Source organism: Cavia porcellus, unplaced genomic scaffold, assembly GCF_034190915.1.
Source record: "Cavia porcellus strain 051 isolate PalLab524CR breed Dunkin Hartley unplaced genomic scaffold, mCavPor4.1 scaffold_26, whole genome shotgun sequence".
NCBI classification, from domain to species: domain Eukaryota; kingdom Metazoa; phylum Chordata; class Mammalia; order Rodentia; family Caviidae; genus Cavia; species Cavia porcellus.
In genome coordinates, this window is record NW_026947509.1 from 32,589,048 (window position 1) to 32,614,126 (window position 25,079).

At 45.2% G+C, this 25,079-nt stretch overlaps 1 protein-coding gene across 2 annotated transcripts in view; it reads right to left on the bottom strand.

Moving 5' to 3' along the window:
* Positions 1 to 3,708: 3,708 nt before the first annotated feature.
* Positions 3,709 to 25,079, bottom strand: part of Trpm8 (transient receptor potential cation channel subfamily M member 8) — an 85,040-nt gene continuing 63,669 nt past the window's right edge. The window contains exons 22-26 of one of the 2 annotated variants that reach the window (XM_063236617.1): positions 19,654 to 19,844; positions 14,004 to 14,103; positions 13,010 to 13,043; positions 8,750 to 8,842; positions 3,709 to 6,091 (exon numbers count right to left, since the gene is read on the bottom strand). In XM_063236617.1, coding sequence (XP_063092687.1) covers positions 8,792 to 8,842; positions 13,010 to 13,043; positions 14,004 to 14,103; positions 19,654 to 19,844 — 376 coding nt within the window. In that variant the 3' untranslated portion in view covers positions 3,709 to 6,091; positions 8,750 to 8,791. Of the gene's footprint in view, positions 6,092 to 8,749; positions 8,843 to 13,009; positions 13,044 to 14,003; positions 14,104 to 19,653; positions 19,845 to 25,079 lie in introns of those variants that run through there. The other variant, NM_001173090.1, reaches the window with a different exon arrangement.

The following is a 25,079-nucleotide window of genomic DNA, read 5'->3' on the forward strand; positions in this document are numbered from 1 at the left end:
GGGACTGCGGTTCCCATCGACACTGGGGAGACGGCACTTGGAAACCCTGATTTGGTCTTTTGTACTTAATCAAAGGCAATAAGCCAAATGAGCGTGTGGAATGTCACTTTGATTTGCACGAGATTATGGCAGATACTGTTCCCCCATCTCATAATATAAGAAAGAAGAAATGCTACTAAACTCTGGATTTGGAACCCTGAGGCTGTGTTGCTTATTTTTTTAAATGAAATTGAAGCACCTACTGTGTGAAGGATGCTTTTGGGGCACAGGCAGAAAGACGGCTTCAGCACACACGATACCCCATCTCTGCTAGGAAACCCCAAAAGCTGGCTGCCCATTGGTGTAGGACAGCTCCCCAAGGCTGGTGACCTGTTTGCATTTTCCCCGGAAAATCATCCCTGATGCATTCAGATGAATGTCAGGAAATAACCAGGCAGTGAGCCGTTTTTCCCAGGACCAAGAATGGGAAAGAAGAGGCCCATAGCTGGACACTGGGCAGCTATGAGCATGAACTCAGGCCAGGAGTGGGTCTAAGCTCACCCTAGAGATAGAACTGAGCCCAAGGCAATAGGGCTGAACTGGGCTCTCCACCACTAGCCCACGTGTGTGCCCTTCTGCCTCCTCCTCTTCTGATAAGCCCTGCCCTTCCCTTAGCTGAGTCCTGGACACCCCCAGCCTTCTTCCAAGAGCCAGCCTGGGACCCCCCCCCCACACCTGCCTTGTGCAGCCAGAGCTCCTGATGTAGTCGTCTGGGATGTGCCTTTCCCTGAGGATGGTTCCAGACCCGCCAACAGGTAAGATGTGACCATCTAAACACAGGATGGCACACAAGCTAAGTGTCTACATGGCTGAGTTCATGAACAGATGCAAAAGTCCAGGTCTTTGTCCCCAAAGAGCACCCGATCCAGGGAGGGCACAGATCTGTGATGGTTCATTTTATGCAGCAACTCAGTTGAGACCCGCAGCTGGTTCGTTCTTGAATCAGTTCAAAACATCGACCCTTTTGGTCATTTTGACTTTGGGCTGGAGCCAGAAGTCACCCAGTGACAGATCCAGTAGCTGCCTTTCCTTTAACCGTGGTGCAGCAGCAGCATTCACCACATTTTAGACCAATGCCTCATAAATGCATTCACAGAAGAGGACTTCAAGAACCGCTTCAGCAAATTGCATGAATGGTGAAAGAAGTGTGAAGCGAGGGGGAGGATTTGGAGGGGGATTTGTGGCCATCTGTCACTGTCATATTTTCAATGTCAGTATTCCCCATATATTTCAATCGCCTCTTATTGCCTTCTGTTTTCTGTCTCTCTGGAGACCCCTGTTGCAAAGTCCTGGACTGTGACATCGGTCCCTCCCAGATGGCCTCCAGGACTGCTGTCAAGTTCATAAATCAAGGTCCATCCTCATCTGGGGAAGGACTGGTGCCTCTGCCTTGGAGTGCAAGATTGGGACAGGGCAGTACCTCCCAGGGGGGAGCAATATTCCAGCTGGGAAAGGGGGGAGATGGGCCATGAACGTGACCATCACAGGGCCACTCGATCGCACACCACTGTCTGAGCCCCAGCAACAGTCCAGGCACCAACAGAAAAAGCCAGGAAGATGGTGCCTCTTCCCTCTAGGACCCCTGCATTCAGCTGGGTAGGAGAAGCCTAGGAGTCTATGGTGGCAATGGATGACCACAGCTTTCCAACCAGGATGACCATTACGCTCCCTTATACAAAGCAGGTACATGATGCCTGCCTGAGCCTTCAGTCAGGAGAAGCCCCTGTGTACCCCCAGGTGACCGACACAGGCCCTTAGTGGGAGATCTCATAAGACAGAGACACCTGGGGCTGCTCTGTGAGTGTTGGTTGACCAAGGCAGACAGTCTAGAGGAGGTGATTCTCAAACTGGGCTCGGATAGTAGAATAAGAGTTTGCCAGGAAGAAAGGCAGAAGTGACTTTGGACAGAGAACAGTAGAGAATGATGACAGGAAAGGGAGCAGCCATTCACCAAGCAGTGACAAAGTGCCAGGGCTTTCTTGAGTTGTCCCATGTAACCCTCTCAGCCCTCTGAGGAAGTGGAATCATTTTACAGATGAGCGAATCAAGGCATGCTGAGTGTGGGCAGCCTTGTCTTCTGGAAGTCAGAGTCGGCACATAAGGAAGCAATGTGTCACCTTATCCTAGGCACCAGCATGCTTCTGCCTGTCATCAGACACTCAGCAGTGGCAGGAGGGCCCCGAGGAAGGCACGCACCCGCATTCCGCATGATGATGGTCAGGAAATATTCCGTGTGACCTGCTGATGTGACATCTGTATTTCTTTACCTTTGTTTGTTGTTGTTTTCTTGTTTTCTCAGTGCTAGGGATGGACCCAGGGCCTCATGCACGTGAGGCAAGCACTCCACCATTGCACTACACCCTCAGCCTAGGTTTGTAGATTTTTCTGAAGATTTTTATCCTTAATGGCCCCTCACCTGCACCTCATTTTGCTGCCTACTCTTCTCACCAAATCTGCACAGCTGCCTGCAGGCTCCAGATGCCCTGCCCTCCCCTAACCTTCACATGACCATCTTTAGTGGCTTATATCTTGCTCTCTGCCCCAATTGTTTCTTGGGGAATTTCTGCCCTACAAATACCAGGTGATCTCCTGGAAAGAATGTGGGGAAGCCAACTTCCTCCCTTTGCCGCACAAGCAGGGGTGAGCACTCTGAGGGCTCCTCCAGCCCCAAATCAGTATCTCCTGCTTGTCCCCTCTGTGACCCCACTGTCTCCCACACTTGGCCTTGGGGTGTCAGTCCTGTTTCTTCAGCTCCCCAGAAAGACTGTAAAATGGTGGAAGACAGAGGATGCAGATTCCTCTCATATATGAACACACGGGAGACGTTTAATGATAACATGTCACACAGATGGGGACATATGGAGGATTTCATGTTGAGTAAAACTTTTGTAGGGGAAACCCTGATTTTTAAAACAACTGATGCTGTGTCAGTAGGTACACACAGCTCCTAGGCCCCGACTGAATCCTACCCCAGGCATGGTTCTGAGGTGTCTGCCAGGTCAGAAACAAATAGGCGGACCAGCAGTGACTGATTTTTTCTGGAGTTCCATCCTCAGGACAAGAGGGCTCTCTGCTTGTCTGGGTGGGGATCACAGAGAGCACCAGGAAGTGTGTCTTCTCCAGGGCCTGACTCCTGAGCCCTTGCTTTGGAGACAGAGGCTGTGGTAGCAGCTGTTTCCATGACAACTACCCCTGGGGTCTCCCTGTGAACCAAGCAGCAGCAGGCGGGGAAGATTATACATCATTCCCTGATTCCTCCTGGAATCCATAAGGTCTGCAGAAGAGGGACCAGGGCACATTAGCAGGGCTGGTGCCTACAGTAAGGAGGTCACAGCCCACAGTGGGCATCTAGGCTGGTGTAGCACAGAGCCTGTGACCTGTCTGTGAGCCAAGTGACATCCCTGTAAGCTCAGATATAACCAATGACATTCTGGGGCAGCACTGGGAGGCTGGAGACCCCTGGGTACCAGAGAGTTGCTAAACTAAAATGGGCCACTGGTTGACACTGGTCTCTACTGAGGAGAGCCAGAATAGAGGGACCTCTTCTGCTTGCATCTGGTCAGAAGGTCTCAGTTGTAACTTTGGGGACGGACTTTCTTTAGAAATGACTCTGACTCAGTAAAAGCATTTTTCTCTTCACTCTCCATCAAATGACAAAAACAACATACAACAGTTCCTCTATTTTTTAATTCATTAACTCACACATTTAAACCAACCCTCCCAATGCTCAGTGGTAGCGCACAGGTACACAGGCCACACTGGATACACACCAACAATGTAGCACCTTTGACGAGAGGAACAGTCAGTGCATGCGCTATTTCCGTGAGCTACGCTGGCAGTCACAAGTCCTAGTTGTAGAAATGCCCGGAAGAGGTGGGCGTTACAAGCTCCCTGCCTTATACAAGTGAATTCTGAGGAAATGTCCAAACTCTTGGATCCACGCGAGAATCTCTTATGCTGCTGATCTCAGGGTACATGTCAGTTTATTAAGCCAACAGAGATACCATTAGTGGAAACAGGAATACACAAATTCACAAAAGGGAGATTAGGAAACAGATGACCTGATTATTGTCTTCTAGGGACAGTTTTAAATATAATTTATTGATTTCACTCATATCTCCCACTGGAATCAAGAGTGACAGGTTGAGATTGTTTCTCTTTCTGTACAACTTGATGGACCAGCACAATATATGGTCCATCAAGATGGGCCAGTATTTTTTTCCTGCCATATATATTTTTCCCGATGTGAAGCAGACATGATCTCCTTCCTGGTGGTTTCAGAAACCGCAGGTATTTTAGTTGCCATGGTGAGGCAGAAGTGACCATTTCTCCCACAAATGGAAAATCTTGAGCTTTCCATTCATGGACCATTTGTTTGTCATGTAAATTCTGTCCCATCGGTCAGCAGCTGAAACTATGAACTGACAGCCCTATTGAGTAAGAGTCCCTTTTAAGCCATTATCGGAGTTAAGTAAAAAGAAATCTTTTATTTGTGTTCACTCCCTGCAAATGTCATGAAGGATCTGCCCAGAAAAAAATGAAAACAGAATTCTGGGTGAGTGTTTTTGTAGTTTTTCTGATTGGACATTCATTTAATAGCTTCCTTCTAAGACCCTTATTTTATCTACTGGACTTCGAGTCTACTCAAAGCTGGAAAACTAGTTTAAAGTGCCATAGGCACACTAAGCACTTCTCTCCCGAGCTCAGATAACACCACTTGCAGAGGCTGGGATGGAATGCTCAGTAAGACATCTGTCCAATTCTAGATTGACAGAATATTGAAATAAGCATATTGGCTTCTTCCTAAGCTGAAGATTAGATGCAATATTTTATTCTAATAGTTGTAGCTTAGTGTATCTTATATTTTATACTCAATTTAACAATTCCTACTTTCTATACATTTATGAAAAAGCCCTGTAAATGGTTCAACGATTAATAGATAGTCCTTAGAATCCAGCCTTGGGAAGTTTACCCAAATGCAAAAAAAGGTCATGCACAAAGCTGTTCACCTCAAGGGCCAACTGGAATCAGCCTTCCAGTGAGAACATTTATTACTAGAAGCTGAACATGTGAAACTGTTAGTAGAATGTTTAGGAATACCATGTATAAAAACAAAATATCTTTGATAAAATATTTAGTGAAAAGGCTTACCAAAAAATTGTGTGTGCAGGACTATGACACTATGTAAAAAATTTTAAGGGAAATAAAACTAGAAAATCTAGAGTTGCAAAATACCCAGAGATGTGTGAGGTGAGCATGTTAGGGAGGGAGAGCGATTTCTTTCTAAATCGCTGGGATGCCTGGTTGTCTATCATAGCTATGCATTCTTTTTAATAGGAAAAAATAATGAGAAAGAAAAGCACCTGAACCATCAGGGTGACTCTTGGGGCTCTGTCTTGGGTGACTTTCACCTTGGTGCAGGGGAGTGATCCCTCCAATAGCCCTGCTGGGGGCTTCACAGGGGAAGTCACTACCCAAGCCCCTCCTTCTATAGGTAATAAGCAAGAGCAGAAGGGAGAGGGTTTCTTCAAAAGCTCAGGTTCCCTGCACCCTGGCATGTCTTAGAATCTGGCCTGATTTGGAAGTCTTTTCACATCTATCAATGTATTACAGTCACATCATACAAAGGCAAAAAAATAGAGAGTCAACTGGGAATGAGAAACTAACATAAGTGTAAAAGCAAGACTCGGCTCTTTTTTTGTTAAAAAAAAAAAAAAAAGATGTTCTTCTGTTTGATGCATATGTCAAAGTAAGATGATTAAGGGGGAAGAAGGATGAGAGAAAGACTTCACCACTTAAGCACCAGGACAGGACACCAGACACAGGTGGTCACAAGGGCCCCCGAGGAAGCACGCAGCAGGACTGCTCTTGCTTTCCAATCTTTGTGAGTGTGAAATCAGTCACACACTTCGTTCTCAGAGGTGGGCATGCTCAGGGGAACTAAAAACCATCCACAGTGCACCCGGGGACTTGAAAACTTCCCCTCAGTAGTCAATAGCAAAATTGTTCTTCAGCATCGCTTAAATTTTTTGATTCAGATGGCGGACATCACCTGTAGAAGAAAGGATAGGACACCGTCAGGGAGAGATTTCACCCCTGCGTGCTTAGGCAGTGCATGGTTTGTTTCAGAATACACTGAACGCATACCAGGAACAGTTACACGCATACGCCCCCAGATCAACAGATTTTCTTTTGGAATGGAAATGGCGTTGAGAATGCTTTTCTTGGAGAGGTGCATGATTGGCCAGTCTGCCAGTGTGAACTGTGGGAGAGAGGCTGATGACCAAGGCTGAGTTCATTCAGCTGCGGAGATGACCCAGAGAGACTCTGAGCACTTTGTCTGCTCTGCGGTTTCTACATAAATAAAAGTAGTCGGTAATAAAAAGTTGGAATAATTATCAAAACGCAGTCACAGGATGACACCCAAGGGATGAGTTCAGATTCTTTCACTTTCAGAATCTAAACACAGCAAACTCAAGAACTGGGGGATTATTGTATAGAGAGGAAAACCTACAGGGACATCACTCTTCCCCACACACAATGGTCCTCTATAAGTCTGAAGGGAAAACCTTCAGTGACTATGCTCAACTCAGATTCTCACATCTTTCCACGCTCTGTGTGGGACAGAAAAAGAAGTAACATATCCCAAGCACTTGGATCAAAGGAAGACCCAGGGATGGAGATGGGAGGATTGGACAAGACCTGTCCCCAGGTCAGCTCCCTGCCTCCTTTCATATGCACCAGGTCACCCTCCCCGAGGCCGACAGTCTCTTCCCTGGACCCAACTGTAAGGGAAGATGATTGCCCTCATGCCTTCACAGAGAGAGAGGTACCAGGAGTCCCTGGCAGAATGTCCCGGCTACACGCAGCCAGCTGCTCAGAAAGTTGAATGCTCAGTGGACATCTTAAAGACAGGAGCAACAGAAAACACACAAAAAAGATCTTCTATCCGGAAGCAAAACATATGCAAAAATTGGACTTGTCAAATACTTTTCTCCTAAAGATGTCACTGATCAAGGAGGCATGAGACATGGGATTTCTTAGGTGACCCTTTTGTTACTGTCTTCTTGCATGGAGACACCCACATATATACACCACACATTCCCAGAAGGGAGGGAAGGGCCTTCTCCCCAGGCATTTTGGTTCATGAATTTATTATTCTCAATGTACTAATGAAGGTCAAAGATCACACAAAAGGAGGTAGATAAGAAGGGAGTCAGCCCATTTGCCAATTTGACTGAAGTCAACATATTTGAGAAAGAACAAGAGATAAGACGATCAGAGGGTTTCAGGGGTACAGGCCATGTCTGAATTTAATCTTTTCTGATTATTACAACTCTTCCATCACCATTAGATTTTATATTATTTTATCTGTTTCTGGTTATTTTTTTCTATCTTGCAGCTCATAAGCTAAGCATAATGATGAGTATTTCAAAATCCAATTTATAACTTATAAAGTTTGCTGTTGTCTTCATTTTAAGCACCCTTGTGAAGTAGTTCCTGCCTGAATACGCCGGGCTTCTGTGGGTGAGTGTGTCAGGAAGCTGTGCTTGGCTTTCAGATTGTATCAGATGAGCTTCATTCTTACGCCGACAAAGCCCTCCACAGCAGAGGACTTTTACATAGGATCTGTGACTGTCACCCTGCCGGAAGGGAGCTGAGTGACCACAGAGTGAAAGGCACTGATGCACAGTGATTTCCCTTTAGCACAACCCCTCAGAAGGAAGAGTTGGCATTCAAGTGCTTAATGCTCAGGCAGTGATCAGCCCGCAGCCAGCAAGCTCTGGGTTCTCAACTGTACTCAGTAAATGTTAATGAAAGAGGAAGGGAGGGAAGGATGGGGAAAGGGTGGGAGAAAGAATTTCTCTTCGTGTCTCTTTGCAATTTACTTTCCCAGAATGTTTGTTGCTGGGTTTTTTCCCCCTAACTCCTCATATCCCTACCAGCATCTTTGACATTTGATTTCAAGCTTCAGACAGGTAAAGGAAAAGTGTAATTAAAGCAAATGGTCAGATCCTGCAGCAAAGCCTTGAGCTCAGCTTTGCCAGTTAACTGAATTACATTTTCACCATGCAAGTGAGCTATTACTAAAGCCCTCAAATTTCTCACTGAAGCAGTTTTTGATTAGTAAATGGTCATTATCATATATGTGTTCATCTCATAGCAATAAACATAATAAATTATGAGACTGAGCATGCTTTTTAGGCCTGATCAGTCCAGAATCCCATGATGATTACATCATGCTAAGAATGAAAAAAAAAATACCAGGTCCTAGAACAGCACGACCTGCGTGGCACAATGGTAATGTGGGTTGAAAGGGCAGTTATCAGGCCCTGAAGGCTCCTCTCACCCTCTGGCAGGTAGTGGGGAAGGAAGTGAGCAGAGAGATTTTCACACCATCACCCTGTCTCTGAATTACTTGAATTTTTGGCACAATGCAGTATTTTCAAACTTGGAAATAAAATGAGTAAGAAAAATGATCATAATTTTAGAACAGTCTTGAGGCTGGAGTATCTTAAATTGAAGTCCAACCTGGGTAACTTAATGCCTTAGAGACCACTTTGTGTCTTCAGACAAAAATAAAAAGGGTTGAAGGCATAACTCAGTATGCAGGCCGTATGTGCAGAAAGCAGAAAGGAATAAAAGGTAGGCAGGCTTAAAATGTGTGCATTGTTAGAGCAAAGAAAAAAAAGACATTAGTACCACTTACCTTGCTATAACTAGATTTTTTTTCATGACAGTTCATGTCACTTTATTTGATTTTAGCAGCAATCTCCTTCAGGAGACACTTGAGATCATTAAGCTTGGAAAGAAATAAGGACAGAATTGGTTTTAAAATCACAATTTCCAATGTTCAAATTTTAAAAGATTGTTCAATGGCTTTCCCATGGAACAGACATATACATTAAATAATAAGCATGGTGCATCTGGGTTAGGACAGAATAACAGAGGCATATGACATTTCAAGCTCCAATTATTGCTTAATTTCTCAAATCATATCACTAGCAATTAGTAAGCCAATTAGTAAGCCAATTAACTTAACTTAGATATGAATCACTAGTGGTTCCCTTGTTGAAATGACAGCTTGCAATGGCACATCAGTACTACATGAAAATGATAATGTTACGTGTGAAGGCATAATAACAAAGCTATGAGACATTAACAAAGCTTTGTCTTGTAAAATTATAATATTGATAAAACAACATATCAGTGAATCAACATTTTGTAAATGAACAATCTTTTTTTTTTTTTTTTGTCTTTTTCATCGGTACCGGGGATCGAACTTGCGACTGCCTGCTTGCAAGGCAGGCGCTTATGCCGCTGAGCTAAATCCCCAGCCCCAATAAATGAACAATCTTGCTTCACAAATACATACATACACAAATAGTATAAACCCTAAAATGTAACTTAAACAAAAGGTATGATGAAATTATTTGTCATGGATGAATGTTTCACAAATTAATTATACAAGACAAGTAAACTCATTTTAAAGTACACACCATATTGGTGTCCTTGGTAAAAGTTCATAGGTGTAATGTAATTTCTGTGAGACTGGTTTCCAACTTGCTATACCACTCACCCAAGGCAAAAATCTATGTTTAAATACAGTAATGATTTCTTCTTTTAACTTAAAAAAAGGGTGGGCTAGTGACCTAACGACTGCCAAAATAAATAAGACCCAAGACCCCTGCTGACAGACTTAAGGTCAGTTATGAACAACTTTGTTTTCTGATATAATGAGATGGAAACATTCTTTTCCCATACAGGGGATTTTATTCATAGTAAAATGGCTTTAATAAGCAGTCTAAAGTAGAACATAAAACTCTAAGAGTAAAATAAATGAAATAAAGAAACAGAAAAACAATAGAAAAGTCAGCAAAGCTAAGAGTTGGTTTTGCCAAATGATAATCAAAAGTGACAAATTCTTAAAAAAAACTCACTACTCTGTGCGTTAGATTTTCACTCTGGATTGAGGAGCCAGGGGCTTCCCTGGGCTGAACTTTTCCTGCAAGCCTTAAGGAACACAAAGTCAGCACCACAGCCATGGTTAAACCAGACCCACAAGGTCACCTTCCAGGATAAATGAGTTTCCTACATGGGGGACTCCATGGGCACAGGTGTGACAGCCATGCATGAGGCCATCCACCAGGTGCAATATGCACCCCATGGCAGGTGCAGCATTAACACCAACTTCACTGGAACCCCAACTTGTCTCAGAGTAATGCAGCTTGCCAAGACTGAACCAAGAAGAAATACAAAGCCTGAACAAACCCACAGCAAACACAAAGAAAGAATCTGCATTTAAAAACCTTCTAGTGGGGCTGGGGATTTAGCTCAGCAGCATAAGCGCCTGCCTTGCAAGCAGGCAGTCATGAGTTCGATCCCCAGTACCGATAAAAAGCAAAAAGACCAAAAAAAAAAAAAAAAACCTTCTAGTAATAGCTAGCCTAGGAATAGATAACTTCATGAGTGAGTTCTACCAAACAGTCAAAGATGAGCAGATCCAACCCTAGAGGTGTAATGGGAATGTTATTTGGTACAGCAGTGACAGAAAACAGGATATAGGTTCCTCAAAACCTGCTACCAGCACACCTATGTACAGACCCAAACAATTGCGATCAGAATCAGGAAAATTCTGAGTGCACGTGTGCAGTCAATGTGGCTTTATTCACAAGAACAGCCAAAATATAGAAATACCCTAATACATACACCATGAGAAACTATCTAGCCTTTTAAAAAGAAGGGGTCAGAGGATGATGGACGGGAAGATGTCAGCCAATGGGCTCAGAGTCTCAGTTATGGGAGATGAATAATCCCTGAGAGCTACTGTGCAAGCCGGAGCTGCAATGAACAGCGCTACACTGCACGGCTGAATTTTGCAAAGGATAGGTCTGATTTCCTTTTTGTGTTGCTGAGGATTGAACCTAGGGCCTTGCACATATTAGGCAATGATTCTACCATTGACCTATCTCTCCAGCCCAAGTAAATGTCTTAAATTAGGACTCTACACACACACACACACACACACACACACACACACACACACACACACATTCCCCACCAATAGCAATTACACAGAGGTGACAGATACATTAATTAGCTGGGCTGGAGTGTGATAATCATTTTGCAATGTATATGTGAATCAAAACATCAAATTATACACCTTAAGTAATACACAAGTACATTGTCTGTGTCAATAATAGCTCAATGAAACATTTTTTTAAATGCTATTAATTTAAAAGAGAAAAAGAGACATTCTCAAAGCTTGCTTAAGAATTGAAAGGTCTGAAGATGATCACTGAAATCCTGTGAGTAGAAAGGAGGGGATGTTTTTAATTGCTCAGAGGAGCAGCAAGAGGACACCGGAGAGAATGCCAAAGGGTAAGGGTCAGGGGAACACACAGGAGGGAAGAGAGGCAGGGGACACTTGGGTGACAGAGGGCTCTGTGCCGTGCAGCTGAGGTTCCCCTGCCATCTGCCCCAATTCTGCCCAAACACACACAGCGTGCGGTGTGGGTGGCGCCTGGGGGAACTTAGATAAGGAGCCCACTGGGCAAACAGCCAGCCCATGACACTGCTGCAGCCTTCTGGATGCCATTGGCCTGCACAGCATGAGAACAAACTTTGATTATGATTTCAGTTCCCCAGAGCCCACCTTTGTGACCCCAGTGCCTAGGTCTGTCATTCCTACCAACAGTGCTGGCGTCCCAGATCCCAGTACTTAAAGATCTAGCCCCTGGGAATCTGGTTAGTGCATCTGGGGTCTCCACTTCTCCAGTTTTCCTCACCCCAGGCCCAGGGAATTTCTCAGAAGGCTTCGGTCCCTGCCATGTCTCTCTCTCCCTCATCCACTCTGGTGATGTCCTCTGTTATTCTCTGTCTGTCCCCAAGTAGGGACAGGACCGAGGTAGGCTTTGGGGAGGTTTGGCCTAATCCCTAAATTGGCTTTCCATCTGCTCCTTCCAAATAAACCAGCAGTGAAGACAAAACAACAAAACACACCGAAGCAGACCATTTTCCTTACTAGCACAACACCTGGCCACCTCCCTACGCTCTCTCCTGTCTCCTTGAACCAGATTGCTTAAGCCCCTCCAATACTGCTACTCGGACCACTCGGAGGGCTCTCTTCACAGAGAACTCCAGATATGCCTCTCTCGGGGTCTAAATCTCTCCAGAGCCTCCCTTTCATGAACATAAAATCCAACTCTAAAAAGAGGCCCTTGTGTTCCTATAAGGAACAGCCTCATGTCTCCATGTCTTACAATACACATCCCATCTAGCTGTCAAACAGCACAACACCCACAATGTGACCATCTCCAGGCAGGATGCCATTCTCCAAATATGGTGACAAAACAGCAAATATCATCTGCTCTTAGGAGCCTAGAGGCATCTGGTACTTATGAATCAATTATAATTTCTGCTGAACCCAGTCATCGTTTCTGGCTACATATGCCCAGCACCCACAACTGTATTTGTGCATGTGAAAGAATCTCAAAATTATTATTATTTTACTGGGGATTGAACTCAGGACCTTACTCTTGCCAGGCAGGTGCTTTGCTGCTGAGCTATACTCCCAGCTAACCCTCAAAATTAAGTAGGAACTAAATCAGACTGGCATCAAAGGTTCACCTAGCGGTTCTCAAAGTCACACACAGTGATCTGGTGATTGCTTGTATTCACCTGCCTCCATGCAGAGAGAAGAAGGAGGGAGCCCTGCTTTCACAGAGGCAGAGATGATTTAAAGATCATGGGTGTGGCACTTCCAAGTGGCTGGAGGCGTGGGAAGCCTTTGGGTTCCAGCTCCCAGCTAATAGCTGGTAAAAGGAGAAAACTGGAAGAGAGTCCCTTCTATTTTTTTTTTAAACAATTAACTTCTTTTTACTTTCTGACTATCACTATTGACTTCTAACTGAAAGCTCAAAGGTATTGGAGATTATTTTTAGTTCCCAGACTATAAATAGAGCCATACCTTTGTATCCAGTTGTCTAAACCGATGCCTCATTCTGCAGAGAGAGAGGGAGAGAGGGAGAGAGAGAGGGGGAGAGAGAGGGAGAGAGAGGGAGAGAGAGGGAGAGAGAGAGGGAGAGAGAGAGGGAGAGAGAGGGGCTGAGAGAAGCCTCATTTCAATCTTCTAAGGGGCAGAACTTAGGTCATTTACATTTTCATCTCAATCAAGGGTCAGATGCATTCACCTTTTGGGGTTTTTGGGTAGTAAACAAAGCAGAATGTCCTTCTTGTCACAGGGAGGAGGACATCGAATAAATGCTGACTTTGATGGGCAGGGAAAGACCTCTTGTCTCTTGTCCTCTTCTCCCTCCCCAAGTACACAGGGCATCCGCGTTCCCAGAGACAAGCATCCAACAGCGCTTTTGGCAATGTGTGAAACCTACCATAGGGCTTCCTTGCACTTATATGTGGATGAGCTTTCATAGACTTTATAACCCATTACTTAGGGACCACTGGGAGACTTAGCTAAACTTTGGCCCTGTCTATAAGACGCTCAATAGCTACGTTCATGAATTATGTGGGCATTTACTGTAACAGCCCCATGCAATTTGAAAATGATGTTCAAGACTGCAGGGAGAGCTTATGACAGACTAATAAATGTGTTTCCATCTTCCCATCTCTGTACTTTGACCTCAAAGAGATGAACGGATGGTTGCCCCTGCAGGATAAAGCTATCTGCCCGTGACCTGTGGTGTTTCCTGAAACCCAGCTCAGCCGCGGTGGCTCTTGTGACCTGATTCTGTGGCGATTCCATGGCAGGCTCTAACTACCTCCTTCCCCCCACGACCCTGTCCTTTGGAAGTCTGGCAAACTCTACATGTGTGTCATCTGCAATTGCCTGGGTGATGTCTACCGGCACTGTGGCTGCCTCCACAGTGGACAAATAAACTGTCTACACTCTGCTGGCTTCTGGCTCCCAAAGGGCTTTGCAAAGCAGGAAGGAGCACCTGACGTACTCTTCTGAGTTGTCGCTGGCCTTCGTGTTGATCTTGACGAGGTAATTCTCCTTCATGACGCCCTCCCATGCCAAGGTCTCGTTGTCCTCATTTTTGAAACCTTGAATAACGAGAAAAGAAAGATGTTGAGTTGTTTCCTTTGCTGCTTGCTTTCCCAGCCAACACCTGCTGGGCATTTTGTGAGACGCCGGAATTAGAAGAGCTGGATTCTGTCCTGGATGCTCCGACTACTGTTACGTATCAGTGACAATGCAGGGTGAGGGGACAGGAATGACTCTCCAGGTAGCAGTGAAGAATCAGAGGTCCTCGTATGGAATAAGCACACAATCTTTATTCCAAACAGACATCAACTCCACTGTTGCCTGTGTGCTCCGTGATTTAGAAACATCACCCCACTAGTGAATGTGGTTCTCACATGTGATGCGCACATGTTCCTTTCCTATTCTGAGGGCATAAAAATGTTGAACCATTCAGCTGGGTAATTGCCAGTGGTTTCCCAATGGGCAGCCTAAAAATGTGGCAAGAGCTTTGGAAGGGAGGAAAAGAAGCCGAGCAGGTTGTTTCTGTCCTTGTCAACCACACGGTCTGGGTGTGGATCTGGGAGGAAACTGTCACCTTTTAGCCTTTCTCTTTCTTCTAAGCTGGCTGGTGACATGCTCCAGTCTTCATTCAGTTGCTTACAATGCTAAGAGCAGGTGAACAAGACCTGATTGTCACTGTCCCCACACTTCAGGTATGAGCATGGTGCACAGCAAACCCCCTCAGGAATCCGTGAGTACAACAAAGCAGTATACGATACATTTGTGCAGGTGGTTCACTTGGAACTGACCAAGGTAGCTTTTCATTGTAACTTACCATTTAAATTTATTCATTCTCATATTAGAGTTTAGGATTTAGTCTATCTTCCTGCATTTAAAAAGAATTAATGGAGGGTCAAAGAATCAATATGGAAGTGCTTAGACTTACACAAACCCCATCTAAGCAAGTTTATTTCAGGGAGGGGTACATGAGATGGAAGCCAGGGGCACTGTATGACTGACTTACATCCCCACCTGCACCCCACAGTTTTTTGGAGACAAGGTCTTACTAAATTTCCCAGGCCAAATTCAAACTTGCAATCTTCCTGCCTCAGCCTCCCAAGTAGCTGGGATTATAAGCACATGCTGCCACACCCAACTATATGTATTTATCTCTAAATGGTGATAATTCAGCTTACAAAATAGTCCTTAACCACATTTTTAAACAATCATAATGGTCCTAGCAATGCGTTCCCAATGTCTTTTCATCCAACTAAAACAAATGTAGAAGACCAAGAGGAGTATGAAAAATCAACACTGAAAAGACTGAAGTTCCCAAGCCCAGATGGTGAGAGGAGACGAAGAATGACAAATGACCACGAGAAGCTGGCCACGTTCTGGCACAGTCAGGGGAATGTGGGTGAAATGATGACAGGGTATTTTCACTTCTCCTGGAACATTAGCAGGCTCTTGGTTTCCTAATTATTTAACGCCTGCGCTCTGTGTCAGGAAGGATGCAGAGAAACAGGCGGCCCACAGGATGGGAAAAGTCTGCTGATTGTTCCAGCTCCGGAGAGAAGGGGCAGGCGAACAGGCAATATGCAGACTGCGCACACCCTCCATCTAGAACTTTCTCCTCTAGAACTAACCCCAAGAAAAATCATGGAGAGGCTCAAAAGGAGCACATAACATTCTTTATCACGTCATGTGATAATAAGAATCAAAACAACCTACTTGTTTAACAACAAGGGATTTGTTCATTATGGTACAGCCATGGGGTAGACGATTTCACAGTTAATTAGAATAGGGATAGATTGGACAGTGAGAATGCATATACATCTATTATAACGTAATAAATACATTTGTGGTATTGAAGATGTTTATTGTGTACCTCTGGTTAAAAGAACAAACTAAGTTATGAGTATGCATTCATAGAGCAACCCATTTATTATGCTTCCACACAACAGTAATAGGAAAACAGTGACAGAATGCTGACAATATTTATCTGTTCTTTGTTGGCTACATGTGCCTGTGATCTTTAGTTATATATTTCTGTATTTTTGAAATGTTTTATAAGGAATATAGATTGCTCATTGAATCACACAAAAATATATGGTTTTTTTTTTAAATGCCGTTATTGGGTAGCATCCTTTTTATAACTTGAAGATATCCCAAACAATTACCAAAAGTGAACATCTGGACTCTGCCCTTCTAGAAGTTATCTGAATAAGCTTGCATTGCCCTCAAAGACAGGCAATTTCAAAGTAAACAGAACTCTCGGCCTCCCCACGGCATGGAAGCAAATGCCAAGCACATTTAGGAATGAACGCTAGATCAGGGCTCTGGCAGTGGAACAGGCAGGGATTTCTGGAACCGAGACTCTGTGATGGGCAGGGAGTGATTGTGCATGCAGGACTCAGAATGCCTGATCAGTGAGACCAGGCATTAGCAAACCAGGCCCTGACCCTCTGGTCATCACTGTTCCATCCTAGGTGGAGAGGGACCCTGACTTTCTGGGGACACCCTCCTCTCCCTTTCCTTGCTCCTGCCTGAGAAGAAGAGCTGCTCAGAGACGAAGGCCAACAGTTCACACGTGTCTGTCTCTGCTAGGGGCTCACCGGGCAGGTCCAGATTCACACCAGTTACTCCTGACCCACCCGCCTGCCTCTTTGAGCTGGAGCACCTTTCTGTTTGCTGGACACGCTGCAGGGACTTGTGTCCATTTCATGTCCACATCACGCTTGATCATCCAGCAAGCTTGGGAAGCAAAGCATGCGTTTCACCAGCGGAACCTCACCCCAAATTTGGGATTTGAACAATTTGTCTTCCTTACACACTGAGTTTCCTGATTCCACTGATCCCAGGCTGAATGAAAGACAATGCCACACAGCCCCTCTGTCACCAGTGCCCAGCTAGAACCCCAATGGGCAGCTCGCCACCTTAGAGGTCACTTCATTCATCTCCAGATGGCACTCATTTTTAAACATTCTTTTTTCTATATATGGAGTCAAAAGTCTTCCTCACTGAAACTTTCGTCCACTGGTTTTTCTCCCTTCTGGGCCCATTTATAACAAACTTGAAAGCCTTCCCTAACCAGGTACTGGTCCCTCTGGTCCCCTCTCAGGTCCTACAGATACTCATCTCTAACATGACTTCAAGACAATCCTGGGACACGGTATCAAACGCCTCCAATATTTACATATGATCTCTGATACCGAAATTCTAACTCTGAACTTCTGGTCTTCATCTCTGATATAAAGACTTTAAAATTCCTTTAGTTAGAAAGGGCACATTTTGTCTCCCAAGGCACAAGGATAGAGAGTAAGAGAGAAGCTTGTCCAAACCATCCAAACACTCTTCAAGAGAGGTGGTTACATACGCGTGAGAGTTACTGACACCCCCAAAGCGACATGTCAGATCTTGAAATAATGGTGTCAAGAGAGCTGACGATGGATGGTGACTGTTTAAACTATGAGAGGGGTGGGGAGTGGTTGGCACAGCTGTGCTGTGGAAGCCAGCTGGTAGAGGTTAGCGTTCTGGGGAGGCCACAGAAGTAGGTCGAGACCAATATTTAAGGTCTGCCCCTGGCATCTCTCCTCCATTCATAAATAAAGAACATCACACACACACACACACACACACACACACACACACACACACACACACACACAAAGTGATTCTTGGCAAGCTGATGTTTTCTCTTTGCCACCAATTACCATTTCCAAGTTGGTAAGAGTTGCATTTTCACTCTCTCAACCAGAAAAACACTTGCGGTACTAGGAATGGGCTAGGAATGATCAGCCCACATGGAACATGAGCAGATCAGTCACCCTCTCAGATATTGTGAGGAAAAGGACCAGGAAACACCACCATGTCCAGCAGCCCCTGGAAAACACAGCCCCTGAGAATAGCCAGAAAAGATGCGAGCCCAGCTTACCCTGGCAAACTGAGTGTGGAAAACAGAAGATTCTTCATGTCCCCAGTTGTCCTCCTCCCCCATTCACTTTCCATTTATCAAGGACCTTTCGTAGGTGTAGGCGTAGGCATAGTGCTCTGGTGGGAGGAAATGTCACAAAACCCTCCCGCCTCTCCTCCAAGTCATAAGAGAAAGCACCAGGATTTGAGGGGCACACTTTTCCCAAGCAATCTAAGGCTCCTTCCAAACAGGCCCTGGGGGCTTCTTTGCCCCACTGATTTCCAGAGAGCGAATCCAGTCATCCCAGAGGCCCCGGGAGGCATGATTCATGACTCTCACCACTGTTCATTCCACTGCTGGGTCTCTTGTCTACATATTCTCTTTCCTCAGGGATTCAAGATGACACAGTGGGGCATGTGGGCTGGGCAGGGACTGGGGGCCTGTGTGACACTGACTGCGGGACACGCCCAGGTCCCCCAGGAGTCTCCCTGGACCCTGAGTTCCGGGGACTCCTCTCGCCTCCTTCTTCACCTCTCTCCACCCCCTCGAATCACTCTCAGACCCTGACCTCCTCCTAGCCCCAGTCTTCATCTGGCTGATGCCAATTCATCCTTTGGGTGAATGGCTCAGGAAAGCCTCTGCTGATCCACGCTAGTTCAGAGTCTGTGCTTCCCTGCAGTTACACCAGCACCTTAGACACCCTCTAAAACTAGTGAGTCCACACTTCTCGATGAGACTTTAAGTTTTCACTCCCCTCCCTTGGTTTCTGGGCCCTGGCTGAGGGCACAGGTGACTTCTGCCCCATTTAGCGCTGCAATCACAATGCCCAGGGGACATGTGACAGGTAGGTGCTAACTCAGCCTGCCCTCCCCAGGTCCCTCTCGTCCTGCACCACAAGCTCCCCAGGGCACCTTCTGCTGCATCTCAGGTCTGGCTCCCAGCAGCAGACCACTGCGCTGGAGCCAAGGCCGAGTACCTGCTCCATGGTTGCCTCCCGGGATCTGAAAGCATTTGTGAGGAAGAGGACCCCTCCCACAACCTCACCACTTCCACAGAATTCACTCTGGAGGGTGTGGTTTCCTTCTCACGCATTGCTTGACTTCCCCAATTTCTATCCATCATTTCTATCCATCATTGCACCAACGCTGGCTTTAAATTCAGCTCTACAGTAAACTTGGGGGTGGGGGAGGAGATCATTAAAAACAAATTTCCCAGCGAAGACTATGGGAAATGACATTGGAAGGCTCTTGCTTTTGGAATTTCTAAGAACTCAGTAATTTTTCTTTCTTTTATCCTCCTACTTAGACACTTAATGGGAACCTTTCCACCAGTTTTTGGTGGCCGCCTAGGTTAGAAGTGATGATACGGTTTAGGACATGTGACCCCACTGCTACCTTGACACTGCACTGCCACCTTGAATATTCAGGGTCAGGACTTGATATTAGCCCATGAATTCTGCTAGCTCACCAGACCACCTGTGTTACTGTTACGTGTGTGCAAGTGATTCTCCCAAAATCAACCATCCAGTAGATCTTTATCTTTCCTTATTTCTTTGTCTATTCCTTCTGGCCTGGTGCTCGATCTTCAGAGATGTGCAGCTGCATGCCTGGGACAGACCTTTACCATCTCCTGCCTGTTACCGTAAGGACCTCACCCACTTCCCAGAAGCCATCTGCTTCTCTGAGCCCAGTGTCGGTGGAAGTGGGAGACCACTCACAGCAGGCAGAGGATTCTGTCTTCTTCTCCTTGCAGCAGCACTTGAAGAACTTCTTCACCACCATGTAGAAGTAGGCGAAGACCACAAAGGGGAAGGGGATGTTGAGGCGGCTGCAGTACTCCTGCACCAGGAAGTACCTCTGGAACTTCCAGACCTGGTCATTGTTCTCCTGGACAGTGCCCACCGTGTAGCTGGCAGGAGAAAGGAGAAGCCACGTCTTAGAGAGCTGCATGTAACCCGTTCACTGCCAAACACAGTCGCGTTGAAGCCAAACTGTCCCAGTGGCAGCTCAAAGCCAGAACCGACGGGATGGCCCATGTCCACTGCAGAGCTAGTGCAACAGGGCACCAGACCATCTGCAAATCATGCAAGACACCCAAAGTGCCGGGCTCTTGTTTTGTTTTGTCATGTTTCTAATCATACATTAAGAAGATTGATGAACTCTGAAATTACTTTTATTTTGAAATCTTTCAAGGATTCTCCTTCTTCGTTTGTTTATTATTGTGTGAGTTACAAAGAGGCTCAGACCTATCCACTCTTTTAGGAATAATTTGCTCCCTCCTACGCGTTTAATTGTGAACAGTTAGGAAAAATAGTTTGTTATTATTTATCCATAGCCTTAAAAATGTTCACCCTTTTGACCCAGTGGCTTCATTTTTGGGAATTTAGCCTAAGAACAGAGAGACATTGAAAACAACTGTTAAGCAGATATATATACATGGCCACAGCTCTGAGGCGGGTAGTTGGGGGACATCTTTCATCCCTCCCCAAAAGAAGAGGTCCACCTACAGGTTCCACACCAAGAAAAGGCATCACAAGCTATGCTTGATCAATGTGATCTTACCCTCAGCCATTAAATTAATTATGCTTGAAGCAATGATTGCTGGAGAGGATGTTGGAGAAAAGATTTTGCATTTGCTATACTGTGCATGAGAATGCAAACAGGTACAACCAGTATAGAGACCAGTACAGAGATTCTTCAAAAACTGAAGAATAGAAACTCCACTTGATCCATCTATCTCTCTCTTGGGTATGTTTCTGAAACTACTGAAGACATTGTTCTATAGAGATACAGCACAGTTCATAATAGTTGTGCTCTGGAAATAGCTTCAATGCCCATCAGCAATTGAATACAGAAAGAAAATGGGTTATATGCACACAATGGAATACTATTCAGTCATAAAGAAGAATGAAATCATGTCATGTGCAGAAAAATGGAGAGAACTTGATCCTATTATGCTAGACAACGTTAAGTCAGACACAGAAAGTTAAATATTGCATGGTTTCTTTTACGTAAGAAACCTACAATATAAACAAGCAAACAAACAAATAATAGGAAGCCAGAAGACAGAGTTTTGGAGGTGAGGAAAGATTAGAGGGAGGAAAAAGTAAGGGAGGTAAGGTAAGTTCTATGCATGTACCAGTTCCCCAAAAACAAACACCACTCTTCTGTACTACAGACACACACACACACACTAGTAAGAAATGCCTTTAGGAATAATTTTACACTGTGGGAAGATGCTTCCATGTTAAGTGAAAATAATCAGGCCCAAATCTGTACTTACAACATTGCTCACTGTGTAAGTCAGTGCTCCTACCGCGATGGTGGTGGTCTCTAGCATCGCATCTTGGGGGCTCTTCAGTTTCCTGTCACTGTATTTTCCAAGGATTATGAATTGCTTATGGCACTAGAGGAATATCTTTTTTTTAAATGTTCTATCCCCAAACCAATTCTACCAATGATTTTCCAGTTACAAATCAAAACAAAACCACAAAATAGATAACATTATGTATCAGATACTATTCTAAACAGTCTACTTATACTAATTGATTTACTCACCAAATAACTTCATAAGGCCTACTTTTGTACTAGGAATTGAACTCAGGATCTTACACTTGCCAGGCAGGCACTGAGCTGTATCCCCAGCTATAAGTCCTATCATCTATGACTAACAGATTGAAAATTGAAGGGCAGTGAGGGTAACTAAATTCTCTGAGTCCCCCAAAGAGAGAAGCATTAGGCTAACTTTGAGCCCAACAATGCAGTCCAATTTCTTTATCACCTCCACAGAGTGACATCTTTCAAAGGCGCCATTCAAGTTAAAAGGGCTTGATTGCCTTGTTAGCATTTTTGGAAACTACAGAGTATTTTATACTTTATAGCGACTGCTCTTAAATAGGGTGAGGCCTCTGAAGGGAAGGAATTCACGCCTCCTAAACACGTGCTGTGTGTGACTGACCCGCGTATCAGCCTTTTGAGGTTGACCTTTCCAGTTGAGAGGCACACAGAGCAGAGCTACACTGTAAGCCAGCAAAGTGAACCCAAGAGTTAGCCTGGTGTTTCTTCCAAACGCAGGTCAGGCTGCTGGGGGACGAATATCAAGCATCACTGCCCTCCTGGTCCAGTCCCCAGCTGGCTCTGGTGGCTACAGAGGTGGATCAGCCTGTACACCCAAAATTCATGACTCTCTGCCAAGACCTTGCCAGAAATCACACCTGACTACTTTACTGCAGAGGAGTGATCCCCATGCTAATCATCGGCTCCCAAAGTATGTTCAGATTCTAAGCATCTTCAGCCTGAAATGCACTGTGGTCCCCGGCCGGCCAAGCACCCCTACACCAGAGAAACCGCATCCACTTGACTGCATCCAATGCTGTTTCCAGAGGTTTCATCGAGAGGAAATTCTTAGTCCTCATGATGCTTACAGCAGGGGAAAATCCCTCCGTGGCAGATGACCTCCCCTCTCCTCGGGAGCTCAGAGTGGCTGGAAGGGGCCCACGCAGGAATGGAACGTGCTTGGCTTAACTGGTGCATCTTGCAGCTTCTAGGTGTGCTTTGGGCCCAAATCCAGCCTCTTATTGTTTTTGTAAAACCGTGGCACAGAGAAACAGAGGTCCAAGTGCAAGGTCACTGTGCATGGCCTCTTTCAACTCATCTAACCAAAGCCATCCAGCCAGCACTCGAAGAGGTCCTGAGCCCAGGCCTCGGAAAATATGGGTTTGCAACTGTATCCTTCTCCATTTTCAAGTACTCTACCTCAAATGCCGGGGTTTCATTTGCACTTGGGACAATCCAGGAGCCTCCGAGGATGTCCTATTGGAAGGGCAGCTTCTTCTGCACTTCAGGGCCAAAGGTGGATGCCCGGATCAGCATTCTTTTCAAAACCAGGATCCACATCCCACAGGGCATGGACAAGCCACTGAGCACTGGATGCCAACAGCTAGAACTGCCTGCACCCAAGATATGATCCGATAACATGAACACTTAGATTTTTATAAATTACTGCAGTAAAAGATTCACTGCCTTTACCCTCCCTCCAGTGCCCACTCTTTCTACAAAATGCTTATCCCATCCTTCCTGCCACTGTCGAAAATTTTACAGTTTTCAGCAATTTCTGCTAAATAAAAACACTGCACATGTCTTCATCCATCTTATTCACCAGAGCTGGCACCATGTGACTTCCGGCTCTTTCTCAAAGTAGAATGAATGTGAAAGTCGATATTCTAAATCGATTCAGAACATCAAGGCAGCCACAACAGCACAGCTAAAGACACCCACGGAAGAGGCGCTCATGCTACAGACAATGGCTAGAGCGATGAGTGGAGTGTGCTCAGAGTGAGGGGAGCATTTTGAGGCAGATTCACAGTAGCGCATCTCTGACTGTAAAGTCCCACCACCAACCACAGGCCATCTGTATCTTCCCCTTGCAAAGAAATCTGAAATTTTTCCTGCGGTGCTATATCCCCAGTGGCATCCTATGCCCTAGAGTCCTGTTCCTGGCAGCTCCTCTGCCAGCCAGAGAGGCACAGTGGCAGCTGGAGATACTCCTGGGACTGCCGGAGCAGGAGGAGGAAGCAGAGACTCCACAGAAGCACCAAATCCCAGAAAGCCACTGAGATGGAGCAGACATGGAGGCCCAGGCCTGTAATCCCAGCCCTGGGGAGTAAGACAGGAGAGTCCCCCGTTCAAGTCCTCCCTGGACTATGCTGCCTCCCAAAGAAAATTAAAGAAAAACTGGGAATGTTGTCAGTGCAAAAGCCCCAGGTTCAATCCCCAAAGAAAGAAAGAAGAAAGAGAAAGAGAGAGAGAGAGAAAGGGGAACAGAAGAGAAGGGAAGGAAGAGAGGAGAGGAGAAGATGGAAGGAGGGGAGAGGAGAGAAAAGGGAGAGGAAGGGGGGGAGGAAATGGGGGAGAAAGTGGAAGGGAGAGAGACAGACAGACAGACAGAAAGAAAGAAAGAAAGAAAGAAAGAAAGAAAGAAAGAAAGAAGCAAAAGCAGTCCACTGAGACTGGAAATGTCACTAACAGATAACAGACATTTACAATTTCGACAGCTTTGGCATAAATAAAATCCAGAAATACATGGGATAGAAAGATGACTAAACATTAAAAGCATTTATATCATTCGTCATTTGTATAATACATCATCATCTTAGACCAAAAGGAAAATATGATTCCAATAGTTGCTAGCAAGTCTTCTGGATACACTGAGCATCCCTTTATGATTAGAAAAGACAGAGAGAGCAAAGAAGAAAGAGCTTAATAAACAAGGAGTAGGAGGAACCTTCCATGATGGGATAAAAAGAAGAAACAATTCAGGAAGGAATTTTGTTCCAAAATAAGTAAGCAAAACTCTAATAGCCTTCATACGTATCAAAAAATACTCATTAAAACATAACAGAAAATGTCTCATTCACAATCATATAGGGTTGGAAATAAATTACTGGAATATCTCCCAGACACATAAGAAACCAAACATAAAATTTTACTGAGAACCATATATATTGGAATAAATGGAACACAGACCATTTTTTCTAGATAGCAAGAAACCAACTTCTCAATAACTGCATAAAGTTAACATCGTGATAATAAAAGTCACAAGATTTTTTTTTCTGGAAGGAGAAAGAAGACTCACAAGTGAGTTTTCATGCTTCTCCACAATTACACATACATGAAAAGCCAAGAAAGTTTTGAATAAAGATAATGAGGGAGCTTGTACAACAGATGTTAAAGGGATAAAAAATTTCAGTAATGAAGGCCATGTGGCAGTACAAACCAAAATAGAAAGACTGAGCAAACCAGAATGCAACGTCAGCAAGAAATTTCGCGAAGGAAAAGTAGATGCTGCAACAGTGGAGAACTACAGGATAAACGCAGACCAGACCCTCGGCCGGCTACGTTGCTATCAGTGGGCCTCGTTAAGGCCTTCCACGGATTTCTAGGCTGTCCGAGGGTCACCGCCGGGACGCACCAGAAATGTCCAACTGGTCCTAGGGGCAACCGAGATGTTTGTCTCCTCCAGCTGCCCCTGCGTGCAGGTTAACGTGTTTGCCACGTGCTGGCTCCTTCTCACCCTGGAACACCAGCAGGTCTCATATGACCTGGAAGAGAGGAGTGTGTTTCCTAACACGAGGAGATAACACGG